The following is a 27,423-nucleotide window of genomic DNA, read 5'->3' on the forward strand; positions in this document are numbered from 1 at the left end:
GTATATTCTATCTGTCAGAAGTATGTATAGCTATGTCTCTTAAAGTTGAAACTTGAACTTGAGAGGCTATTAATAAAAAGGCTGTATACCTTCAAAGAACAAACAATTCTGAGGAGAAATGACACATGAACACAGAAGTAAAGAACAATACAGTTATAATACTGTTGTCAATAAAAGCAAATTAATATAGTAGTAACTTAATGTAATCTTGCTGATGTGTCATTAACGGAGGATAGAAAGGAATGAGTTGGGCAAATGTCCCCAATCAAGAGTGATTGCCCACCAATCTCTCATGAGGGCTTATTGGAAAAATGGCAAACCAGTTGTTCTTATATTTTCTTGCTTAGTGACTTCATTTTCATCATCTAACCCTACTACCCAAACTGTGATCATGAGACTTCAAGGTAACTAGAAGTGATTTCTCATCAGGAAAAATGTTGAAGATATGGTGTACAGTTACTGTAAGAGAGGAAAAAAGAGCCAAAATAAAGAGAGACAGGGATATGGAGTTGAAGAAAATAACAGTCAAAAATACAAAGGTTAAATTGATGGCCAAAGCAAACAAGTTAAAGAAGAAAATCCTTAATTGTAATGCTCTGTCCTCCATATGGTAAATCCCCAAATATGCATCTGCTAAGTTACAATATGGTAGTCAGAATTTTGTGGGTTAATAAATGCCATTATTCATCAGAATATTTTTTTCTGTCCAGTGCTAACCTTCCTTTGTATATACAAAGGTTTGTAAAGTTTTTGGAACTCTTTAGAGATAATTAATTGCTGTTCAATTACATAACCTCTTTGTTCCAAGTGTCTGCTTAAACACATGGAACTAATGTCATCATTATAAAATCAATATGGTTTTGGATACACAGAATTTTAAGTTATGGGAGGATAAAAATATACTGAAGGCAGGGACTAAGTCTTTGTGAAGATAATCTTAGTTTACTTATTACAACTTTGGTTTCACATCTTGAATGTAAACATTAACAGAATATGGGGGTAAGAAGTTCATTAGAAGGGAGAAAAATCATGAAAACAGGTTTCTAACCCTCCCTTTTAAAAACCAGATTCAAGAATTTTGTGATATCTCTGGCCTTCACATTCAGGACAGGAACAATTCCAAACAAATGCCTTTTCCTGCATACAGCAATTTGATATATCCTCAATTCTTCTAGGAAACCTTCCATATACCACTGTTTCTTCATATGAGACATTAAATAATTGTGAGATTTGTTTTCCTTAGGAAGCTTTATAGTTCACTGTTTATTCACTATGAGCTTTTCATTTTATGACAAACTGGACTTTTTTCCAACCTCACTTTTTTCCCCCCCATTTAAGCATTTCCAGTAGCTATTACTCATAAACTTGTACATTTGTGCCTCAATAATCAGAGAGGTAGTTTCTTTGATGCTTTTTTTTGGTCCTACTTTTATTGTGGGGCTGCTCATGATTTACCTTAATCATTAAAAGCAGTTAGACCTTAATCCACCTCTGTGTGAGAGCATTTCTTGTAAATAAACTGATCCTTTGTCTTCCAGAAAGGAAAAAAAAAAAACTACGCCTTGAAAAAATTAAAATGCAATTATTGGGAACCTCTCTGCTTCACTTTTTCCTTGGCATTATATAACACACTAATTAGGGTGGAAATTCAATACTCCACAATTAGTGGGCTGTGTGTGACTAAGGACATTCTGTTTTGTAAGCACATTGGAAGTGTTTATGTGGCATTTAAGGTCTGCTAGTTCAGCATTAGCATATTCACTGAACTTTGGTTAGCATATTCAATACACATAGCTTTATTGAGTCCTCAGTTTCCCACATTTAAATGGTAATTAAAAGGCTATTTCTCCAACCAGTAACTGGATTTCTAACTGCTCCCAATTTTTGCATCTATATACAGCCATGTGTTGAGCAAATAGAGTACTAAAGTATGTGTGTGCATACCATCAGAGCTATGTAGATAAATTCCACCTAGTCAGTACTAGTCTTTTAACAGTGACCTAGAAAGTGTTTTTAAACAAAACCAGATTAATGACTTTGAAAGCATTGAAATGCCAGATCCAGTACTTTGTCAATTTTTTTTTTTTACTTCTAATATTCTACATTGTTGGACTATGATGTCCAAGTGCAAAAAAACCATCTTGAGACCAAATAACTAAAAAAAATGCTTCAACTGTGGCCAAGCATATTGCATGTTTCCAAATATAAATAGACAAATGCTCTCATGCTTAGCCCTTATGTGCCAAGTATCACTTGAGTCAGTCTCAGAAAAGAATCTCACCATAAAGTTATGATGAAATGGAGTAAGTGATCATATGTGAATTGGTAAAATGAGTCCTTGTTTAGAAAAGACCACATGAAAGACTGGTACTGGGCTAATGGAAATGACAGAGGGGAAGGATGAAACTTTCAGTAACGGAAAGAAAAGGAAGATTGTGGTTGATTTGGTGGAAATAACCAGTTTTCTGATAATGAACACTGCTGTCATCAGTGGGAGTCAGCATAGTGTTGTAGATATTGATCACCTCAGACATTGACCAGCCCTATAATAATGAGGTCACATCTTTTCAGGACCTGAATTTCCTCATCTCTTAAATAGAGATATTAGCTGCATTATCCACCTCAATGGGCCGCTGGGAAGGGAAATATCTTATAAATCTTAAAATTCTGTATAATTGGAAATTTGTGTTTCAGTCTGTCCTGCTCCCCATGCCTCTAGTTGGATATTTCTTGGCAAAACACCATAGTGATTTGTCATTTCCTTCTCCAGCTTATTTTATATCTGAGGAATTAAGGCAAACAGAGTTAAGGGACCTGTGCCTAGGGTCATTAGCTAGTAAGTATTGGAGACTGGATTTGAACTCATGAAAATGAGTCTTTCAGGATGTAAGCCCATTGCTCCATCTATTGTAAAACTGCAATTCAAAAGCAGAAAGAATGGTTTGGAGGTGTTTCTATGCCTGACTAACTCATTCAATTCTCCTCTTCTCTCTAATATAAAGGCAACATGATTCTTCAAACAAGTTTCAATTCCATTTAGTAAACACTAGTTATCTCTTTCCCATTATGACTTTCCCCACTGCGGTATCACTATACTGCAGGTCAGCATAAGAAATTAAATGGGAATTTAGGGTGAGTTTTGTGGAATCTGCAGACTCTATGCAAAGGCCAGTTAGACAACATAAAACTTTTTTTAAGAAACTCAAGAATGACTAAAATTTTATTGAGAGAGAGAATTGTACCCACATTTTATAATAAAGTACTGTAAATACCCCATAAAAGAAAATAGAAAAAAATCAGACTTCTCTAGTACAAAGGGAAAGCCAAATAATTTTACATGGATTTTCCAGATTGCAGGATACTACACCCCAAACTCCTTCATTGTAGAAGGGATAATTGTCATTAAATATCAGCTTGGTCAATATACTGGAAACTCAGACTACAAAGCTCTAAAAATGAAATGAGCATGTTCTGAAGGATTTTAGAGGCTATACAAAAACAAATATAATCCACTGGTAGATATAGGGTGTTTCAAAAGTCTTGATGCAGAATTAAGGTACCAAAGCTTCAACATGCAATAGAAATTTTGGGATACCTATGTAAAAAGGAGGAAGGAGGATGACATGAATTTATATGAAGCCTACTATATGCCAGGCACTGTGCTAGGCATTGTACAAGTATTAGCTCATTTGATTCTCATTAAAAACCCTGTAGAGTAGGTGCCCCTACTATTCCTATTAAGGGAAGTAGAAGTAGCATATGTCTGGGGTAGATCTGAACTCAGGCTTTCCTGCTGGCTATTTGTTATTGTAGGGTTGTCCTGAGGATTAATAGGGAGTTAATTAAATGAATTAAAGGAAGTTAAGTTGACTTATCCAGGCTCATAGAAGTAGGAAGCATTTGAGGCTAAATTTGAACTCAGGTTTTTCTAACTCCAGGCTCAGCACTCTATATACTGAGCCATCCCACTAGTTGCCTCATCCTTGATGTTATAGACAAGAGAGAGATCAAAGTGGAACATGTTAGGAAAATTCAAAGAGAAAGTTGACGTTATCAGCTGGAGGGAAGGAGAGTCAGGAAAAGTTAATAGAAGAAGTGAGACCTGAAGAGAGCCTTTAAAAATTATGCTATGGAGGAAAAGGTGTGTTCTGGGCATGGGAGGTAGCACAAATAGGAGAGAGAACATATCAGTGTAGGGGAATAATTGGTAAGCCAGATTGGATAGAATGCTGAGACTAAGAAGGTAAGTCACAGAAAATAAGCCTAAATGTAAGTTAGAATCCAATTATTGAAGTCTTTAATAATGATGAGGATAATGGTAATTGCATTTTCAGGTTTGTGAAATATTTACAAACTCTATATGTATGTGTGTATGTATATATAATTTCACTTGATCTTCATAAGAATCCTGTGAAATAGATGCTATCATTATTTTACAGATGAGGAAACTAAGATGAAAAAGGGTACTATGGCATGCCCACTGTCACATTGTTGATGGGATCTCAACTCGTTTCTCCCTGACCTCAGATCTGGTAATTTATATACTATATTATCTATTTTTAATGCCAGGCTAAGGAATTAATAGCGGCAGCTAAGTGGCACCATGGAGCGTGATGGGACTGGAGTCAGCAAGACCTGAGTTCAAACCTGGCCTCAGACAATTTAATAGCCATGTGATCCCAGGCAAGTCATGTCACCCTGTTTGCCTCAGTTTCCTCATCTGTAAAATGACCATAGCAAACCATTCTAGTGTCTTTGCCAAGAAAACCTCAAGCAGGGATGATAAAGAGTCAGACAAGACTGAAATGTCTAAATAACGGAACTCATATTTGGTCATGGGGAACACTGAACTTTGAGTAGGGACATTATGGACTTGCAAGTCTGGAAACTGATCAGAACCATACGCAATTTTTTACTGGCCTGCATTATGCTAGGAGAAGGAAGAGAGATGAGAATCTGTTCCTAAGAAGCTTGCCAGGAGTGGTCCCTGACAAGAGGATGGACCAGCACAATATATTGTGCCAGACTGGGAATCAGCAGAAACCAGGGTTAAAATCCTGCTAAAATACACTAATAGTTATGTAACCATGGGCAAACCATGAAAATTGCTATCAGCCCTAGTTTCCTCATCTATTAAATGAGAGTAACCATTCCCAAAGCATCTAATAATAATAATAATAATAGCTAACATTTGTATAAAACTTACTCTGTGCCAGGCTCTGTTTATATCCTTTGCAGTAAATCCCCCATTTGATTCACACAACAATCCTGGGGACTGTTATCCCTGGTTGTTTTTTGTTTTGAGTTAAGGAACTTGTCCAGAATCACACAACTAGTATCTGGGGTAGATTTGAACTTGGGCCTTCCTGCCTGCTATCCTTTGCCCTACAAAGCTGCTCCTTGTAAGGTTGTCCTGAGGATCCCATGAATTAGTTAATAGAAAATGTTTTGTGACCATTACATTCTTTATACATCCCACTTGTCATTATTATAACCCAGTAGGGATTCACAAGGACCTAAACTAGAGCTGTGAATTGAATGAATGGGTTGAGCTGGGAGAGATCATGGAGGTAGACTTAACAGGACTTGGCAACTGATTGAAAATCAAAGCTGAGGGAGAGAGAAGAGTCTGCTAGAGTCTGGGGATGCCTTGGTTGAAAGTAGGAACAGCTGTGCCCCAGAGGCTGTGCAGCTGCTTATGATTTTGTGGGCCGATTTAAGAGGCTTCAGGGTGTACCCATAGCACTGGTGTTAGGTGTTAGGGGAGAAACTTGGCTTGGGGGTATGGAAGGAGGTTTGAGCATATGGGTTGGGTTTTTTTTTTCATTCCCCTCTTATTTTATTTACATGCCTGTCATTTCCCCATCTCCTTCTCTTCCAATTCCCCCCAGAAAACCCACAGAGAGGCAGATTGCCCCAGGGAAAGACTGCTAGCTTTTGGAGTTACAGGACCTGGACTGAAATCTTGTTTCTATCACTAGCTCTGTGACCTTGGACCTCAATATCTCCATCTAAGACATGAGAGGAGCTAGATTAGATGTCATTAAAGGTTCTTTCCAGCTTTAAATCCATCATCCCATGATCCCTCCCTTGTAACAAAAACAGACAGAAAACAGAAATCATGAGGGAGATATTAAAATATGAAAAACCAACAGGTAAAAGGAAAGCAGAATATAGCCACACAATGACCTTATGTGCCAATGAATACTGCATTTCTACACTTATAATCCTCTCCTTGAAAGAACTCTGGTATTCACACTGGTTATTATATCAAATTAAATTCTAGTCTTTTGTTGATGTTTTTCTTTATAATACTGTGATTTATTTATATACCGTTCTCTTGGTTCTCCTTATTATGTCCTTACAAATGTATATCAATTCATACAAATTTTCATTCTCTTATTTCTCATATTTATAATTTTTTATCATAATATTAATCCACGATATTAATTACCCATAATTTGTTCAACTATTTTACAAGCAGAGAGTAGCTATACTGCTTGTAATTTGGGGATTTGTTTGGGTTTGGGGTTATTGTTTTGCTAGCATAAAAAAGTAACACTACAAATATATTAGTCTATAGGGTAACTATTCTCTGTTTTTTACCTCCTTGGGGGTATAGGCCTAATAATTTCCACTGGGTCAAAAGACATGAACAAATTAATTCTCTAGAAAACTTCCAAATAGTTATGATAAAAGCTGGAGCAATTCACAGTTCTACCAATAATGTATTATCTTGCGCCTATTTTCTTTGTCTAATATTGACTGTCACTAGTTTCTATCATCTTTGGCAATTTAGTGGGCAGAAAAAGAAACATCATTGTTATTTTAATTTATGCAGCTTATTATTAATAATAATTACATTATATATTATTATATAATGTATTTATATATTATATAATTATATTATGAGAATAATTAATAATCATAAATTGATTATTATCATTAAAGAAGTTAACTGTGGAATTCAGTGAAGATACACTTTTTCTATCATTCATAGTCTGTTTATAATAATCAGTGAGTATGAAGGAATTTGAGTTGCTTAATCCTGCTTATTTATGCCAAGTGACACAGTTTAAGGTTGGTAAAAAGCCATCAGACCATGGCCCTGATCAAAGTTTTAGGATTTAGTAAAAGTATGAGTATATGCACTAGGGTATTGTTTTGTATTCTAGATCCTGGTACCATATATGGTAGATCCATATATGGATCCTGGGAAACTGCAATGAGCAACTTATATTGAGTAGGATATCTGAACACCAAGTTATTTAACTTGCTGTAGTCTCCACCAGGGAAGAGGAGATTTCTAAAAGTGAAGTTGGGTAGAAATAAAGGAAACAAGAACTTAGTATATGAATTTCTCAGTAAAAATATGATGATTTCAAGGAGTTTGATCTGGGTGGTCCTGAAGGTAGCAGGGCCATCAAAAAATTAGGGCATTTGAAAGGAGGAAAAGGTTTAAGGGAAAAGATGAATATTTCATTTTGAATATGTTAAAAGTTGAAAAAAATTAACTTTACAAGTACAGAATAGGGGAAAGCAGGGAGAAACAGTATCTGTTTAAAATATCTAGGATTTAAAATCTAAACTTTAGAGAGCTATACATTTAATATGAGTCAGCTGAATAACACAGTGGTAAAAAAAAAATGTAATGTGCATCTTAAAAATCTTCATTTAAAGAAGAATAGTGAATTGAATATAGGATATGATTTTCCTGCCAGCCTCAAATGATACTGCATTTGGAGTATTATGTTCAATTTTGGGTGGCACAATGTGGAAGAGATGTTGACCATCTAGAACATATCTAAAGGAAGGAATCGTTATCCTGAGAGGAATATGTCATTTGGCCATGATGTATCAAGACTTGTTGAAAACACTGGAGATGTCTAATCTAGAGAAGAGTGTTCTTCAATGGGAAAGCTGATAGTTATCTTCAAGTATGTGAAAAAGTGCTTACACTTGTTCTGCTTAGACTCAGAAAGCAAAAGTGGGTGCCATGAGTAGAGAAACAAAATTTAGCTTTATGGAAAGATAAACTTCCTAACTACTAAAATTGTTCTTGAGGGGAATAAACAAAAGTGTGTGTTTGTGTGTGCATAGCAATATTTTGTGAGATTAAGGAAATTTTTAAAAGGTAAAAATTTACTTAATACCAAAATGTAGGACATTAATTTTTATTTAGGAAACTGAAACTTAACCAAATTTAAATCTGATAAGGACATGATCTTGCAGAGATTGGCCCAACACTTCCATAGTGTTCTCAACAGACTGTCATCAGTCAATTCTGAAGCCACTGACTTGTGTACCTCACGTTGAAATGAATCACTCCATGACTGAAGTTCCAACTGAAGAAGAGGTTTTGAACGTCATTGGGCTATTTTTGGATGGCAAAGCACCTGGTGCTGATTCTATTCCAGCTGAGATTTACCAAGTGGGCGTCCACTGCTCTGACTGAAATTTTTCACATTATAATAGTAGGAGAAGGTTATGTTCCAGGAGTTCAAGGATGCCTCCATTGTCCATCTCCATAGAGACAAAGAGAATAGACTGTTCTGTGACAATCACAGAAAGGTCTCTCTCTTAGTCATTGTTGGCAATATTCTTGAGAGACTCTTCCTTAATAGGTTGAACCTACACCTGGGAGAAGTCTCATCTACCTGAGAGCTAGTATAGCTTCAAAGGGGGCCAAGGGACAGTTGATAGTGTTTGCTGCCTGATAACTCCAGAAGAAATGTCAGGAGCAGAACAAAAGTCTGTATATAACATTTGTAGATTTGCCCAAAGTCTTTGTGGATTTCTGGAAAATCATGTCAAAATATGGTTGCCCAGAGAAGTTTATCAGTATAATATGTCAATTTCAGGATGTTATTATGCTTGTCTGGACAAAAGAAAATGTTTTCAAACTTTCCCAGTCACCAATGGAGTAAAACAAGACTATGCTTGTTCCAATGCTTTTAAGTATGATGTTTTCAGCCATGTTGTCAAATATCTTCAGTAAGGACACACAAGGCATCAGTCAGCTATCACACTGATAGTAAATTCTTCAACTTGAAAAGGCTACATGTCAAAACTAAAGTGGAGAAAGTATTGGAGCATGACCAATTCTTTGCTGCTTGTGTTAATTTTGATCTAACAATTAACACCAAGAAAACTTAGGCATTCCATCATCCAGCAACATGCCATCCATATGTGGAACCATCGGTTACAGCAAATGGAGACGTTTTGATTTTGTGGATAAATTCACTTTCCTTGACAGTATATTTTCTGGAGATGCTCACATTGATAATTAGGTTGACACATGCATTGTCAGAACTATCTTAGTGTTTGGGAGACTTCAAAGGAAAGTGTGGAAGAAGAGAGATATTAAATTGACTACCAAACTGAAGGTCTACAGATTTATTGTGTTGATCTTATTTTTGTATGCCTGTGAAACCTGAACAGTCTACCAGCACCATGGCAGGAAATTGAATCACTTCCATTTGAATTCTTAGGAATATTATGAAGATCACCCAACAGTATAAGATACCAGTCACTGAAGTCTTTTCTCAAATTAAATTGCCAAACATTCATACTCCACTATAGAGAGCACAACCCAATGGGTGGGCCACATTGTTCAAATGCCAAATACTATTTTATGGAGGACTCACTCAGGGCAAGTACTCACAAGGTGGTCAGAAAACAGCAATGCAAGAATACTTTCAAGCACTCTCTTAAAAGCTTTTGAATTGATTGTATAAAATAGGAGACACTGACACAAGATTAACCAGTATAGTATGAGAAGTTGCTATAATCTATGAGCGAAGCAGAATTGAATTAGCTCAGAAGAAATACAAGATACACAAAGTTGAGAAACTACCCCAAATGTTCATATTGACTATTTGTGTCCAATCCATGGCAGAGCATTCCAAGCTCATATTGGTTTGATCAGCCACACTCAGACACACTAACTTGATTCTAACATACTGATGTCATTTTGGTCTTCTTCAAGACCAAAGGACTACAACCAACAAACCAACACATACATACGCACAACAAATATGTATATATGTGTTTTTGTGTGTATATGCATATATATATATATACATATCTGTATATATTTATTTAGAGTAAAGTGATGAAATTGCCAAACAAGAGAAGAAAAGAGAATGGACTATACTAGAATAAACTTTGCTGGACACCCATGATTATTAGGAGGAACAGATTGAATCGGTAAAGGAAATTAAGGTGACATTTCCCTTAGAGCCCAGAATTCTGTCACTGTATTTTCTAACTTTGAAATTAGCTAATCTGTCTTTTCCTTTTGACTTTTTCTCATTCTTAAAAGAATTATGTTGATTCTTTCATCTACCACTTTGGGAAAGTTCTAATTGTTATGAAGTTTTTCCCTACATAGAATTTAAATTGGCCTCTTTGCAACTTCTGCTCTAAGGTGTTAATTCTGCCATCTTGGGTTAAGGTAGAATAAATCTAATTCCTCTTCTTTGTTATAACTTTTCAAATTTTTGAAAACAGGAACTTCTTTTCTTTCAACTATCATATTTTGAGTTACCCAAGTTCCCGGGCATTCTCTTCCCCCTTTCTTCCCCTTACTATTCTTTAGGAATATACTTCCATGGTCTACATCATCATCTATAGTTTTAAACTCTAGAAATCAGTAGGTATGTACTCCATTCTGTAGCATGATACAAATATAAATTTCCATATGAAATTTCAAAACAAACATATATTGAGCTACTGTTTTTGTTTACCATAATTCAACTGTATTGTAAACATTTGTTCAGTTTTTTTGTTAACCTTAAACACATGTACAATTATTGACTTCATTGTCTTTTAGACAATTTTCATTGCAATTATGGGAGGAAGTATATTACAAACTCTGAAGTGCATGTGCTCTCCATGTTTTTTTGTCCCCTTTAGGAATTGCTTATTTGGGAGGTGTATGCAGTGCTAAGAGGAAATGTGTGCTTGCAGAAGACAATGGTCTCAATCTGGCATTTACAATTGCTCATGAGCTGGGCCACAAGTAAGCATTATATTCTTAATTCTGCCTCACAAAATGCTTTTGTAAATATGATTCATTTACTTTGATATAAGTTGTTAAAATCAAATTTCTATTTTAGAATAACATTATTCTAAAACTCTACCTTTTTCACATAGGATCAATTTTGAGAATGTATTTCATGTGCACTATTCTCAAATGAAAAACTGGCAACAATTTAGTAGTAAAAAAGTGAGAAGTTCTGACTAATAAACAGTTTTATCCTTATAGTTAAAATTTTTGAATTCATGGCCTTTAACTTATTTTTAAAACCAAATAGCAAAAGAGACTAGATATTTCTTTGGATTAACCTACTGACATCTTATGTAATGAAACAATCTTTTGCCATATAAATGAATGATTTGTATGACTTATATTTCAATTAATGGAATAATTCTCTTTACTTCTAGCAGTTTTCTTTTCTAAATTATTTCTAATAAAACCCAAATTTCTGAGTATAAACTCTAAATTCTAGTTTCTCAGAGAATGCTCTGGTTTTAAATGAATACTTATTTTCCAACTCCCGATACCCAATGGAAAACTTTTCTTTTAATTCATAAATTCACAGAATATTCTAATTGGAAATGTTCTTACAGCATGTAGAGTCCAACCCTCATTTTACTGGTAATGAAATTATGGTCCAGAAAGATTAAGTAATTTGCATAATGTTCAATAATTCTTGCATAACAGGAAACAAGGTTTTTTTAAGTAATTTGAAAACTTTGTTATTCCTGAAATGATTATCTGCTTTGTCATTATACAAGTAAGAGAATATATACAAATGTTACAAAAGAAACAATTGTGGCTTCAATGCTTAATACTTTACACTGTATTTAGAAATATTTTTTCTCTAGAATGGAAAAAGTTTAGTGAAGTGGAAATATAGTTCATGGAGAAATTAGTATTTTAAGATAGTCCCAAGTGACCCACATATTAAGGCATTTGGGTCCAGTTTCCTGCCATGGAAAAGCTGTATGTTTAAAAAAAAAAAAAAAAAAAGAATAATTGCTTCATATTCAAATTTATTTATTCCATTTTTTATTGCTTTCATTTAAGAAAGGGGATTTTGGTATTAGATATTTCTATATTTATTAAACAATATAAACAAAAGGTAATTGATGGATGCCATTATCTGATAATGTATGCAATTTTTAAAAATTTAATAAGGACATTGCACCTTATAAGTAGTTCTTTAGCAACTTGATGAACAAGTGACTATAATTAGTATTATTTTGCTTGAGCAATGTTTTTTTCAATATCAGTGATGTTTAGCTTATATGCTTACTTTGGTCTTTGGATGGGTCCATTGTTTATTAGCATAGGGAAGCCTTCTACCTGTTCAGATCATTCACTAGCTTTCTTCCTTTGTCTACCTCATAGCTCTTGACTCTCAGACTTCTTTCTTTCCCATACCTCCCCCATTGCTTTTTAGCTTCCTTTTATGTGTGGTGTTAGCTCCATCAAAGCAGGGACTGTCTTTCTTCTGATTGTATTTGTATTACCAGTGCTTAGTATAGTATTTGATATAAAACTCAATCAATACATATTGTATTGATTTGACAGACTACATATCTTCCTATCCTTTTGTCTGCAATTCAGGAACATCTTGCTTATGTTTAATGTTTTAGCTACCATTATAATACTGACTTCCAATTTTGAGAACTGAAGAAATTCTGGATAGTTTTTTTTTTAACACTTATGAATACAGTGTTCATAAAGCTTTGAACTAAATTTGTCATATCTGAATTCTACCTAATTTGGATTAGTTTGGATATCAATTTAAAGTTGAAATACTAAGTAGTGATCTGAATTTCTATGTTTTATAGCCTCATGTAGTATACATTTATGTACATAAACACCCTAAATATAAAACCTTTCTTCTTTTTACTTTAAACATATGACAGTTTCTCCCATTACCCATCTTACTTATGAATGAAACATGTACAATTAGCCCAACATATCTGAAGGCTAATTTCAGTCATATTTTGATGTTGCTCTTCAGCTAAAATCTTGGAAGACTTATAGCTTATTGTTTATAAACCTATTGTGCTCAATTACATCCAATAACAGATAGCTTTTTATTAAAATTTGTAAGTTTTGTGTGTGTGTGTGTGTGTTTAACTTATCATACTGATTAAAGTCCTCTTAAGAGAGTCTATTGCCTAAGAATTATTTGATTTTGTAAGGAAAAGATATTTAAGGTTTCACCTTTGAGTAAAACAATAGACTCTTCATCTATAGGAATTTTCCAATTATATCGTGTACAGGGTAATCAAACCAAATAAAGGAAATTGTGTAATTTTATCATTTAAACCAAATGGTCCTTGCTGTATGTGTATGAAACCTGAAAGTAGATTTACCATCCAAAACAGGATGGGCCTTGATGAATCTTCTCTCCAGGTAGATCTCTTCCACCACTGACATTTCTTAATGGGTAATTTAATTCCCCATCAATAATTTTCTCTAGGGTGAGAAATTACTTATACAAAAAGAATTACTTATACATTCATCAATAACTTTGATGAATGTATAAGTAATTCTTTTTCAAAATAGGATTTAGGGACCACTGTTGAACACATAATTCCTCCAGGTGGTCCATTGTTCAGTATTTTCATGTGTATTACAGGATAATATAATTTATACAACATTTTTTGATTGTTGTTTCTTGCATGAATGCCTGCAAATAATAGTTAGGAAAGAAACACCATTTCATTGATCTCTGATTTAAAATAGCATTCATTTCCCTATTCGTTCTGCTAAGTTTTGTTTCATCTTTTTTTTTTTAATATGAAAAATGGAAATAGAAGCAACATGGAGTAGTTATTCATTGAGGGTATCTTTTTTTTCTTGTCAAATCAGTTCAATGAACAAATAAATTTAGAAACAACTGGTGTGGACAACTTCTGACTCTTCCTGACCTCCTTCTTTCACTTCAACAGAAAGAGAGGGAATGACCTTAAAATTGGATTAACATTAACAAAAGGATATATATATATATATATATATATATATATATATATATATATATATATATATATATATATTTTTTTTTTTACCAGTGCACCCTTTTCATATTGAGATAGCATTAGACATCTGCTCTAAGGCTTTCAGAGTATTTCCTTCAACTCAGAGTTCTAGGAGAATAAAAATAAAACAAAATCATTCAAGTGGACTTCGGTTAGGGTCTTCTGCACCATTAGGAATCATGATTACATTAAATGAAGATGAAAGGAAGAGAAGACCAATATAAATTTTCACTGATAGCAGCACACACATATTTACATTTTGGAATCTAAGAAAAAATATATAACCTCATCCCTCTTTTCTGATTAATAAATTCCATTAAAAAAGTCACCAAATTCTATATGGGATAGTTTTATCAGCAATTGCCTAGATTCTCTTTAAATCTATTGTTCCAATTAGAACTTATTGGTGAATGTCTGGTTTTAATGTTAGAAAGGAAACTATTAATTTTACTGATCAATTAAATTTTGGCCACTTGGGGCCATCTAGATCAGAAGTTCAGAGACTTAAACAGAATAAGCCTAAATAGCTTTTGCAAGTTTTATCAGTTTAGGAAAAAAAAAACCTGTCATTCTAGATATAGCTGGTAGCCAATAGACCACAGTTTAATTTATTTTAGATTCTATGTTTAAAGATTTTTATCTATGGGTGATCGAAAGGTTTATTTATCCAGTAAACAAAAGAACAATATGATGAGAATACTCTAACATGCCAATCCCTGTTTTTGATCAATACTAAAAGCCAGATTTAAATTAGAAATTTATTAACATAAAAACAATCTCTGGGGAAAAAAAACAGTCATTCTCCTAGTATGCTGCTTCTTGTCATTGACTCTCCACCCACCCACCCCCAGGACCACTAGAAAGTTGTGACATTAAAAGGATTGATATGGCTAAGATTTATTATTTCCATTTTTTGACAATACAATTGTGACTGATGAATGTGAAAATTTAAAATATGAGAGTCAACAAATGATCTCCAAGTTTAGGGAGAAGAAATAACAATAGGTCATCTTATTGTAGATGACACTTTTCAAATTTTTGTTCTTGTAAAGATAACAAAAAAGCAAGTACATCTTTGTTTCTGATGAAATTATAACTTAGTAGCATTTTGAAGAGTAATCTAGAAATTAGATCATATAAGAGATCTGAAAGAAACCTCAAAGTCTATTTAACCTAATCCCCCTGGATTTACAGATGAGGAAATGTAAGTGAAGACAGATTTTGTGACTGATTTATGGTTATATAGGTTACATGATGTCTATATTCATCCAATCATTTGTTTGGAATATAACTTAAAAATACTGTTATTTTTAAAAGGGCTATCTATTCCAAGATTTTTATAGTAACATTTTTCTTAATAAGGAGGGAAAGGAAACTACTTAAAAGTCTAATACTAAAAGTGGGGAATAATTAAATAAATTATTATTTATTTATATAATATAAAACGTTAATGCAATTAAGATACATGAGTATAAAGAATATAAAGAAATATGTTTTAAAAACTATGAAATGCAACAAAGTGAAAAAATCAGAACTGAATACACAGTGTGATAATGGAAATCATTAGTGAAGAGGAAGGATTCTGATGGAAACCAAGACAGCTTGAAGAACCTTGATATTTGATGTGTAGAATTCATCTAAACAATAACTGCAAAATAAATTACAATGGTCATAATTATTCTAATGTTAAAATTACTATAAATCATTTATCAAAAAATGAGAGAAATATAGAAGAGCAAAATGAAGTTCTTATTTGCATCAAGTACACGATAACGTGGTAGAATTGTCGGGGTTAACAGGGACAGAGTGGCCAGTATGGAAAAGAGAATTCCTTGATGAGGGCCAAAAGTTAAAATTTCTTTCTTTCTTCACTTGAAAAAGATAAATGATGTGTTCATTGCACATCAAAGAATTAGTTTGCGTTCTTGCAGAATTTATAATCCCTATCATAAAAGAATAATTAATGTGTCTAGATCATAGGATCATAGGACTTAGAGCTGAAAGAAATAATAGAGAACATCTAGTTCAACAATTTCATTTTACAGAGGAGGAAACTGAGATCCAAAGAAATGAAGTGATGTATCTAGAGTCACTCAAATGAGTAATAGAGCCAGAATTTGTAATGTTCTGGTTGGTTTTCTGGAGGTCTTATGTTAGAATTCTTACAAAGTGCTAAGTCACTGGAATTAATAGAGACAATGCTTGTTTAGCAGGATGCTTAACAGTTCTCTAGATGTACTTAGTACTTATTAGAGTTTACACCTTTAAAAGAGCATATATAAGCCAGGAGCCTCAACTAGGATGCACTTCTGGAGATTCACAAGTCAGGATTCAGGAGAGGAAATTCACAAGTCAGAGACAGTGGCAGTTGGGCATAACTGAGGAAGACAGAGAAGCAGTGGCAGGCTTTCCTGTGGAGAACTTTGAAACCAAGATCCGGAAGGCCTCCAGAAAAGCTAGCCGAGTCCCAAGTGAAGGAAAGAGAAAATAATGGATTTGGACTTTAACTTCTGACTGCATTTGAGGTGATTATTGAACTGAACTGAAAGGAAGGCTGCCTCTAGAAGCCCCACAAGAAACTTGCTTCCAGAGAACATTATATTTAAGAGAAGAACATTACAGTCTTGGAGCAGTCTTTTTTTTTCAGCTTAGTAATCACCACAAGAATAGCCAGGGGTTAAAATCCAAATCCTTTATTATCTTCTTCAAAGTCTTGTCTCCTTGTCTGGGGCTTCGGCTGGCTTTCTTGGAGGTCTCTGGAGTCTTGGTTTCAGTGGAGAATAGGAGAGCCTGCCACCTCGGTTGTGTGAGATGGAATGAATCTAGCTGAGTTTGTCCCAGTTTATATGCTCTATTACAGTTAAATCCATTCATCATATTGAGTATAAGCTAATCATTATATCACTAGGGAACCATTATTTGTTGTAATCAATCATACTGAACTAGAGAACTATTAATCACCATGCTAAATTAGATAACCATTGTCTTTAGCACCTTGTAAGAATCCTTGTTTCAAGTATAGAGTTTTGGCCCATAACAAGAATCCAAGCACAAACTCCATGCTTGATTTGTGGACTTAAAAGTTCTTTCTAAAGGAACAATTCCCATATGAAACACAAAGAGAAGATAATTTTGATTTGATAAGTATTTGAAGGCTGTCATATCTCTGAGACATTCTGCAGGAATATATGAATGAATATAGGAATATATTTTCTTTTCTGTAATATGAGGCAAGGGTCTCAGCTGAGAGAATGAAGGTAGCAGGAGCTATGGAAAAGATGGGGCAGCCATGGAATATATGAAAAGTTTTAGAAGAACCAATAGGAAGAGCAGAATAGTGAACTAGTAAGGGATGTATGGTAGGATAACTTCACAGCAGTGAGGACCATTTGTAGTTGTGTAAAATGCATTTCTAGTGGATCCAATAAGAATAGTCACATGATTCTTTCCATATTAGCATATATTTAGGTAATGAATGATGGGAGTGATTCAAAGTTGAGATATGACTGGGCATAATAGGTGATGTGATAAGGAGCCTAGAGTCTCAAGAAGGGAGGATAATATAAAGTTGAATTGGTTCACCAAAGATTAAAACTGGGTAGAAGAGGAAAGAGTAACTAATGTAGGAAAGATGGCCTGGGACAAAATTGAGGGATCAAGGGATTGAAGATGAAAATGAAGAGTAGGGAAGGAAGAAATATAAAGGAATAAAGAGTGAGAGGTATAAAGCCAATAGATTATGGTTGGATAAAGAGATTTCAAAATTCTTGAACATGGAAAATCAGTACATTTATAGGTGATAAGATTAAGGGTCTTCTTGTAGCTGAGGTGAGGTGGAGAAATAGATTGTAGGAGATGTAGGTCAAGGAATCTGAAAGAGAATCAACATGTATGTTGAACTTCCCTAGTATGAAGGCAGGAATTGGAGAGGAGAGAAAAACTGTAAGTCAGGAAACAAATTCAGTGAGGAAGGAAATGGCAAAAGCTGGAGGTCTGTAAACAATAGCTACCAGGATTTTTATTGGGTGGTAGACATAAAGAGCATGAACCCTAAAGAAAAAAAAGATTACAAAGTGATGGAGGAAGAGGGAGAATCTGGAAATGGCAATGGGGAACAAGAAATATTCCAACTCCCTAGCCTCTACCAGTGAACTGAGATAATTTAGTGAAAGTACATTCAGTCCTGGAATTCTGATGACACTAGAAGGCTGTGTCATCAAGGGAAAGGCAGTTTTCAGTAAGAATTAGTATGTAGATGGAATTGGAGAGGAATCAATTTAAGATGAAAGGAAGTTTATTGCCTGTGGAACAAATATTCCAGATGGCACAATGGAAAGGCTTAGTAGAATTAGGATGAAATGAAAAAATAAAATGGGAGGGATGAGGGGATGGGGTTGAGTAGTTAGGTGGTAGAGGGGAAGGAGGAGTGGAATCTGGATAATCTGGAGTGGAATCTGATGATGAAGATCTACAGGAGTTCAGAGTCACTGGGATTCGAAGGGTATGTGTTGGTATGAGAATTACCTAAGCAATTGTCTCTGCTTAATTCAAAAACAGTTTCTGGCTGCATTTTTATATTACCTGTAGGATATTGGTAAGGAAAGATTATATTATGTCTCTTTAAAAGGACAAGGAGAGAGAGCTCCAAATGTGCAGCTTTCTTCTGAATCAAGCAAACAGAGACAATATTAGACCATCAAAGGAATTTCTTACAGAGAATAAAGGTTTGGAAAATTGAATCTATATCCTAGAAACTACAGAAAAGGAAAAAAAAAATTGATTTCAATCAGAATGCTGCAATATTCTATCAAGACATCTGAATATCTCAAGCCATTCTCCAATTGATAAATGGTCAAAGGATATGAACAATTTTCAGATGAAGAAATTGAAACCATTTCTAATCATCTGAAAAAGATACTCTAAATCTCTATTGATCAGAGAAGTTCAGATTAAGACAACTCTGAGGTATTGCTACATACCTCTCAGATTGGCTAAAATGACAGGAAAAAATAACAACAAATATTGGAGGGGATGTGGGAAAACAGGGACACTAATACATTGTTGGTGGAGTTGTGAACTGAGCTAGCCATTTTGGAGAGCAATTTGGAACTATGGCCAAAGGGCTATCAAAATGTACACACCCTTTGACCCAACAGTATCTCTACTAGGCTTATATTCCAAAGAGATCTTAAAGGAGGGAAAGGGATCCACATATACAAAAAATGTTTGTGGCAGCCCTCTTTGTAGTGGCAAGAAACTGGAAACTGAGGGGATGCCCATCAGTTGGAGAATGGCTGGATAACTTATGGCATTTGAATATTATGGAATCTTATTTTTCTATAAGAAACAATCAGCAGGATGATTTCAGAAAGGCCTGTAGAGAGTTACATGAACTGATGCTGAGTGAAATGAGCAGAACTGGGAGATCATTGACAACAAGATTATAAGATGATCAATTCTGTGAAAATGGCTATTTTCAAAAATGAGGTAATTCAAGCCAGTTCCAAAAATCTTGTGATGAAAAAAGCCATCTACACTCACAGAGAGAGGACTTTGAGAACTGAGTATGAATCACAATATAGCATTTTCACTCTTTTTTGTTGTTGTTTGCTTGCATTTTATTTTCTTTCTCACTTTTCCCTTTTTGATCTGATTTTTCTTGTGGCAGTAAGATAATTGTAAAAATATATATGCATATATTAGATTTAGTATATTTTAACATACTTAATATATATTGGATTACTTATCATCTAGGGTAGGGGTGAGGAGAAGGGGGGATTGGAACACAAGGTTTTGCAAGGATCAATGTTGAAAAATTATCCAAGCATATGTTTTGAAAATAAAAAGCTTTAATAAGAAATTTAAAATAAAAAATAAAAAGACATTTGAATATCTGGGCAAGTCATTCTTCATTCCTGAAAAGTGGCTCCAAATATTTCCATGTGGCTACCACCATTAAGTCTATACCCCCAAATAATCTTATACTTCAAGATACTAAAAATCAGAGATATCATCTTGCCAGCAAAAGTCTACATAATCAAAACAATAAATTTTTTAGTAGTAATATGTGACTGTGAGAAGTTGGATAACAAAGAAAGTCAACCACCGCAGAATTATTAGTGCTTTCAAATTTTTGTGGGATTTTTTTGGAGATCAAATCAAACTGTTTACTGGAAGGGCGAGTACTGAAGTTGAAGATGAAATACTTTGACTGTACAATAGAAAGACAGTACTCATGGAAAAGATCCTATTATTGGGAAAGATTGAAGGCAAAAGGAGAAGGGAATCAGAGGATGAGATGGATAAATAGTGACATGGAAGCAATGAACATGAACTTGGAGAGACTTCACAAGATAGTGGAAGATAGAATGGCCTGATATGTTCTGATCTTTTCAGTCATGAATAATCAGATACAACTGAACAAATGAACAACAATGCCAACTCTGGTAAAGGAATTTTCTTCATTGGGAAGTTCCATATACTAGTGAACTCAAAGGTCCAGTTCCCTATTTCAGTCTTGAAGGTTATAAAGCCATATAAAGAGATATCCATATTATTTTTGGACCCTAAAGTTCTTTTCATATAAACTGTGTAAGTATGTATGTATGTATATGTGAATATATACATATATAATTTATATCACATTATATCATATATAATTTAATCTTCATAACAACCCTGAGGGGTAGGTGCTATTATCTACACTTTACAGATGAGAAAATTGAGGCAAACATATTAAGTGACTTTCCCAGGATCATATAGCAAGAAAGTGTCTAAGACTGTACTTGACCTGAGAAGTTATTGACTCTTAAAGGTCCCTCACTTAGCTATCTAGCTGCTTCTTACAATTGGGTTTAAAATATTAATTTTGTAATTATAATATAAAAGAGTTTTGGCCATTGAAGGGTTCATCTTTTTTAAAATGTAATGATTATACTATAAAAAAAATGCTAGCTTAAAGAGTCAGTAGTATGGTGGCCATAGTGTCCAAGCCTAAGGGATTTTACTATTCTGCTTAACTGCATCAAGAGTATTGTGTTCATTTCTGGATGGCATATCTTAAGAACAACTTTGATAAAGTAGGAAGCCAAGATGGTGACTCCAATGACAAAAGGGTTTGATTTTATTCCAAATCAGGATTTTTTTTTTTTTGGGTGTGTGAAGGAACTAAGAGTAGACATAATTACTTTCTTCAAGCATTTGTAGGGTTAAAGGAGTATTAGCTTTGTACTGCTCAGGCAGGTTTCAGGAAAACCTGGAAAGACTTATGTGAACTGATGCTGAGTAAAGAGAGCATTAGCCAGGAGAACATTATACACAGTAACAGCAACATCATGAGATTATCAATTTTGACAGTTTTGTCTCTCTACTCAGTAATATAATGATCCAAGACAGTTTTTTTTTTTTCATGCTGAGGCAATTGGGGTTAAATGACTTGCCCAAGGTCACATGGCTAGGACGTGTTAAGTATCTGAGACTAGATTTGAACTCAGGTCCTCCTGACTTCAGGGCTGCTGCTCTATCCACTGCATCACCTGCCTCATCCAAGACAGTTCTTAAAAATTCATGATGTAAAGTGCCATCCACATACAGAGAAAGAACTATGGAATCTGAATATAGATTGAAATATACTATTTCCTTCTTTTGTTGTTTTTCTCTGTCTTATAGTTTTCACCTTTTGTTCTAATTCTTCTTTCACAACATGACTAATGTGGAAATATGTTTTAAATGATTGTACATGAATAACCTATAACATATTACTTGCTGTCTCATGGTGAGAAGAAAGGAAGAGAGGAGGAAGAAAAAAATGAAAATCAAAATCTTATAAAAGTAAATGTTTAAAATTATATTTACATGTAATTGCTAAAAATTATTATTTTACTATTTTTATTATTTACTATATTTATTATTATTAATAACGAAAATATTATTAGGTGGGAAAAAATAAAATTTGTGACAATCTCAATTAAAAAAAAATCGTACTGCTCAGCCCCTAGATAGCAAAACTTGGTGTAATAGGTATAAATTATTTATAAAAGGAAAGGTTTCAGCTTGATGGGGGGTGGAGGGGGGGAAGAACACAAACAACTTTACAACAATTAGAACTCTCCAAAAATAGAACAGGGTATATCAGGAGGTAGTTGATTCCTCTCTTATCCAGATCTTCAAGCAATTGCTGGATGTTACTTGTGTATATGATGGAATAGTTTTCTTATTTAAGGACAGGTTGAATTAAATGACCTCAGAGATCTCATCTAATCCTATAGAGTCTATGTTTACTTAGCCAAACTTCAGATTTTGGTGAAGAAGCTGCACAATTCTATACTTAGATTATATCATTACATATGTTATCACAGCTGTTTTCTATTCTTCATCATCAAGAACTTTTGTAATCTTGAACTAATGCTTTAAATTTATTGGATCTTGTTTATTAGTTCATAAAATTGAATAAGTCCTTTTGTAGTATGTATCCAGTTTTAATCATATGACTTGTTGCTGAGAATAACAAGGTTTTTTTTTTGGAGTTTTTCCTTCTCAAACATACTTCTGACCATATATTTTGGTTCTTTAACTTCTTTCTAAGTGGTGACTCAGTGAATTTCAGTGACTTCTTATTACTTCTCCTCTTTTTGGTGTTTTAAGCTCTTCGTAATCTGTTCCCTCCCTTCTTTTTCAGGCCTCTTTTTTCCCCCCTGAAGCAATTGGTGTTAAATGACTTGCCCAGGGTCACACAGTAGGAAGTGCTAAATGTCTGAGGTCACATTCGAATTCAGGTCCTCCTGACTTCAGGGCTGGTGCTCTGCAGGGCTAACTGCCCCGGGCCTCTTAGTCTTTATTCTCCTCCATTACTCTATAGTCCAACTACACTGGCCTACTTGCAGTTCCTTGAACACTTTGTCTCTATTCTTCATGCCTTGGAGCTGTTTATCCCTCATAACTGCAATATTCTGCCTCCTCATAAATTTTCATGGTTCTCTTCAAGACCTAGCTCAAACCTCACCTCCTGAAGGAAGATTTTTCTACTCCACTACAGGTGATAATAAACCAAAAGAGAATTGGTGATATTCCAAATGATTATCAGTAATATATTAAAGAATGAAACAGAAGTTATTAGTTCACGCATAGGAAAATTTGCACCATTCTGTGTACTATTAAGTAGATGTCAGAATATCCTCTTATGTAGCTGAACCTAGTCTCCAAATGATGCAGTATGTACAGAAGGGTAGCATTTGAAGTTTCATTTACAAAACACCTGCACAAAGTAACTATAGATATTTTTAGCCAGAACATAGCATTGTACAAATATGTTTGTTTTTTTTTTGTTTGTTTGTTTTTTTTAAAGAATCTAGGAAAGGTTGTAAGATTGATTGCATGCCTGGGGAAATACTTGTCTTTTGTTCTGCTCCAAGACATGAACTGAATTACATCCCTGGACAGTGTGGTTTATTTGGGGAAAATGTCAGGATACATAGATATGTATGGGATGAGGGAAGGGGAGTGTGTGGGGGTAATGGAAAATGCGGAAGCTATAATGGGAGATTTTTTTCCCTAAAGTTTTTACAAACTAAAGTCAAGGTAGTTCAAACTAAAAGAAAACGTCTCAATCCCCAGAACAGGAAGTCAAGAAAGCAATTATCCAGATGTGTGAAGTATGGAAATATTTGTCTGTAAAATGTATTAAAAATGAAAAGTCTAATACAGTTCTGGAGAAAGCCCAGTGCAAATGGGAGACAGATTTGAACATGCAGGTAACCCAGGTAACCCCATTGTAGAAGACAATAAACTGGCAAGAAAAATTTTTTGATCTTTTGGGCAACCACTCCGGTTGGTATGTTATTATCTACATGTAAAGAATATATTACAAAGGGAATTTCTGCATATTCAATAATGATTTAGAAATATTATGGAAATTTTGTTGATTTTAGCCTGATTTAAGAAATTTAAAATATAAATGATGAGTGCCCTCTCTCTTTCATTTTTTTTTTTGCACAAAGAATGTTTCTGCTCTAAGCATTTATTAATGGACCCAGGTCACTTTTTCCCAGTCATAGAAAAATTTAGCCCTGACATTCTAGCAAAAGTGCAACTTAATTCATTAAGTTCTAGATTTCAAATTTCCTTCTTTCCTCCAGGTCCCATTAGATTCAGTTTTCTTTACTTCCTATTCCAAACATTCATTGGTATTACTCTACTGTATTCAGTGGTCCTTGTGTTTCACTAGGGAGGGAGGTGAAGAAATTTCCATATATAATTTGGAATGATTTTGGCCCCTGAATAAAAAATACTCTATGAATATTGGTGAGATTGTTCAGTGTTATTTCAATCCTACAAAATTTAAATATATACAGTCCTAGTTTTTCATTTTGTTTAGCATTTGTGCTTCAGAGAATTCTTTCCAGCAGTTCATAAACTAACAGGACCAAATTCCCTTTACTGAATATATTTAGCTGAGAACATATGATATGTTCAGTACCTATAACTAACAAGAAAAAATTCCTGGTGGAAATAATCATCAAACAATACAAGATTTTAAGTGAGATTTGGGAGAGAATTATTACCAAATGCAGTGAGTTCAGACACTAGTTTCCTACCATCTTGTATAACATTTTACCCACGTTCCCTCTTTGTACATTATTCCTCGTAATGGATTTGTATTTTCTGGCATTTTATCCTCATAGCCTCTTTTTAAACAAAAGTAAGATTTTGTTAGGTTGCTTTCCTTAAGTGGCTATTTTTAAAAGTTACATAATAACAAGATCATGCACAGAGGTGTGTCACATATTGATCCCTTTCAATTGTATTATTGCAATAAATGAATAATTTTTCATTAATCAGTAATGATTGGGCAATTATAGTTGTTTCCTGTAGAATCATTTCATTGCCTACAAGTTTTATGTATTGCCCTGCAGTAAACTTTGAAGAAGTCAGAGGAAGGAAGACGGGGCTTACTGTAGTTATCTGAAAAAATCTAAGGTTTTTCATCTTGGTTGGTCCAGATGATTGATTTAAATAGCTTTTATACATTTGCCAGTGACAGCAGTTTCAAATCCCCATCACTAGATCAGTTAGGAATTAGCCATAATATTGGTGACAGTTAGTAAAAACAAACAAAAAACTCAACCAAAAACAATTCAGGAAGTGAGCAGAGGGTCTTTCATTCCCACCTGCATTTTTAATAGTGAGTCATAGCGGCAATTGGCTGGACATTATCATTGTGATGGAGAATACAGCTGTATTTTAGCCCTTTCTCTGCCTCTAGGGTTACATTACTGTAACAACGAGAGTTACAAAAGCAGGACTGGTGTTTGTCTGCAAAGAAAAGAATGCTCTAAAATTAATTATTGGGTGGATTTCATTACATAAAATAATGTTGTCCAAAATGGTGTTCAGTTAGCTTCAGACGGGTGGAAAGTTAGATTTGGCCAAGAACCTAGTGTTCTGGAATCCCATCAGAACTAACTCAACCTCTTTAGTCTGAAGAACTGAGAGTAGAAATTAGAAGAAACCAGATTTTTTAGCTTCTCAGTGCCTTAGGCTAGACCATGTAAATAATTTTTTATGGCATTATGACCCTATGGCCATGTAAAAAATAAAAATCCTGGAAGACAAATTGAATGTTAAGCAGTAAGCTCTGACTGATTCTTACTCAAATCCACTTATTGATACATAGAAAGTTACTTTTTGCTGTTCCATTAGAAATTTCTCTTTGTTGGGGCAGCTCATAATAGATAAAATACCAGCTCTGAAGTCAGGAAGACCCGAGTTCAAATCTGGGTTTAGATACTTAATAATTCCTTAGATAATTAATAATAAGAAGAATAATTCCTGGGCAAGTCAATTAATCCCAATTGCCTCAGTTAAAAAACAAAAAAGAAGTTTCCCTTTGTTATTGAAATGTTATGAAAATTTGAGGTTTAAAATGAAACAACATAAATTTTCATTGAGTCTCTCATGCGTCACAATTGTATTTATTACAGGCATTTTATTCCATCTCATCCTGTTAGAATTTGGCCCACATTCTCCTATAACTCCATCACAAGAATCCGCCAAGAAATTTGGATTATTCCAAATGTCCCTGTATTATGTGAACATGAATGTAGTACATAGGTGTCCATACCTCACTATCATACCTCACTATCATTATAAAACCAAACTGCCTCCTTTCCAGATATGCATCCCTTTAATGATTTCTTTTATGTAAATAATTTTTTGATCCCAATACTACAGACTATTTATGACAACCATGAAGTCCCAATGATTTGCTATTTTGTTTCCTTGGAAATCGTGATATTCTATAATATACTACTATAAATCTAACAATATCACCAGAAGATTATTGGGGTTAAAAAAAAGTGTACCTTGTGTCAGTCAGGGGAAAGGTAGAGTTAAGTCAAAGCATTGTACAACTTCTTAAATGTAATGCAGCCTACACTCGTTTTTCTATTCAATTCTGGGCTCAGCTCATTTTTCAAATGAACCATCAAATCAAGATATAGATATTCATAGACAAGCTATACTGTGTATCTTTGGGCAATCACAATGTTTTATATGGCAGTGAGGTGGTTCAGTGGATAGAGTGCCAAGAAAAGGCACTTGAGTCAGGAAGACTGATCTTCCTAAATTCAAATCTGGCCATAGATTCTTACTAGCTGTGTAATCTGGGCAAGTCATTTAACCCTTTTAGCTTCAGTTTCCTCCTCTATAAAATGAGCTAGAGAAGGAAATAGCAAACCACTCCTGTACCTTTGTTAAAAAAAAAAATGGGGTCATGCAGAATTGAACATGCTTGAATATAAACTAAATAACAACAAAAATTTTTATACATTTGGCTTTTATCTCCTGAACACTTTTGAGTAACTATTGACTTAATTTAGAATACATTGTAATGCAGTAGGTCTTGACACAGACAATTTGATCTGCAAATAAAAGCATACACATGATTTTAATATGAATAGGGATTCATAGGGAATCCCTCTTCTACTTGGACTCTGTTCTTGACAGCTATTTGACAGTAATACATCTTTAGTGATAGATGCTCACTATCTATAGTGAGTGAGATAGAGCATCTATCTATAGATGTGAGCATCTATTTTTATTTATAGCTTACTCCATACTAAAAGTCCAGAAAATTATCCCAAAAAATCATCTTTGTGCTTGCTTCTATCAAGTAATTTAGTATAAATTTAACATATGCATGGTACTTAACTTTTTTGGAAGAGAGTCTTGAAGGCTGCACTTTGTTCTAAAAATCTTTTTATAATCAATAAATATAAAATATAAGAGGATGTCACATTCTATGTATATTTCAATAAATTGTATGACTTTAACAAGATAGTCTCTGATAGATAGCATATTTAA

At 34.2% G+C, this 27,423-nt stretch overlaps 1 protein-coding gene across 2 annotated transcripts in view; it reads left to right on the top strand.

Annotated features, from left to right (window-relative positions):
* Positions 1-27,423, top strand: part of ADAMTS17 (ADAM metallopeptidase with thrombospondin type 1 motif 17) — a 473,015-nt gene that overhangs the window by 192,668 nt on the left and 252,924 nt on the right. For both annotated transcript variants that reach the window (XM_031955494.1, XM_031955493.1), the window contains exon 8: positions 10,918-11,023. In XM_031955494.1, the coding sequence (XP_031811354.1) occupies positions 10,918-11,023 (106 nt within the window). The remainder of the gene's footprint in view (positions 1-10,917; positions 11,024-27,423) is intronic.

This window comes from Sarcophilus harrisii, chromosome 2, assembly GCF_902635505.1.
Source record: "Sarcophilus harrisii chromosome 2, mSarHar1.11, whole genome shotgun sequence".
In the NCBI taxonomy this organism is placed as follows: Eukaryota; Metazoa; Chordata; class Mammalia; order Dasyuromorphia; family Dasyuridae; genus Sarcophilus; species Sarcophilus harrisii.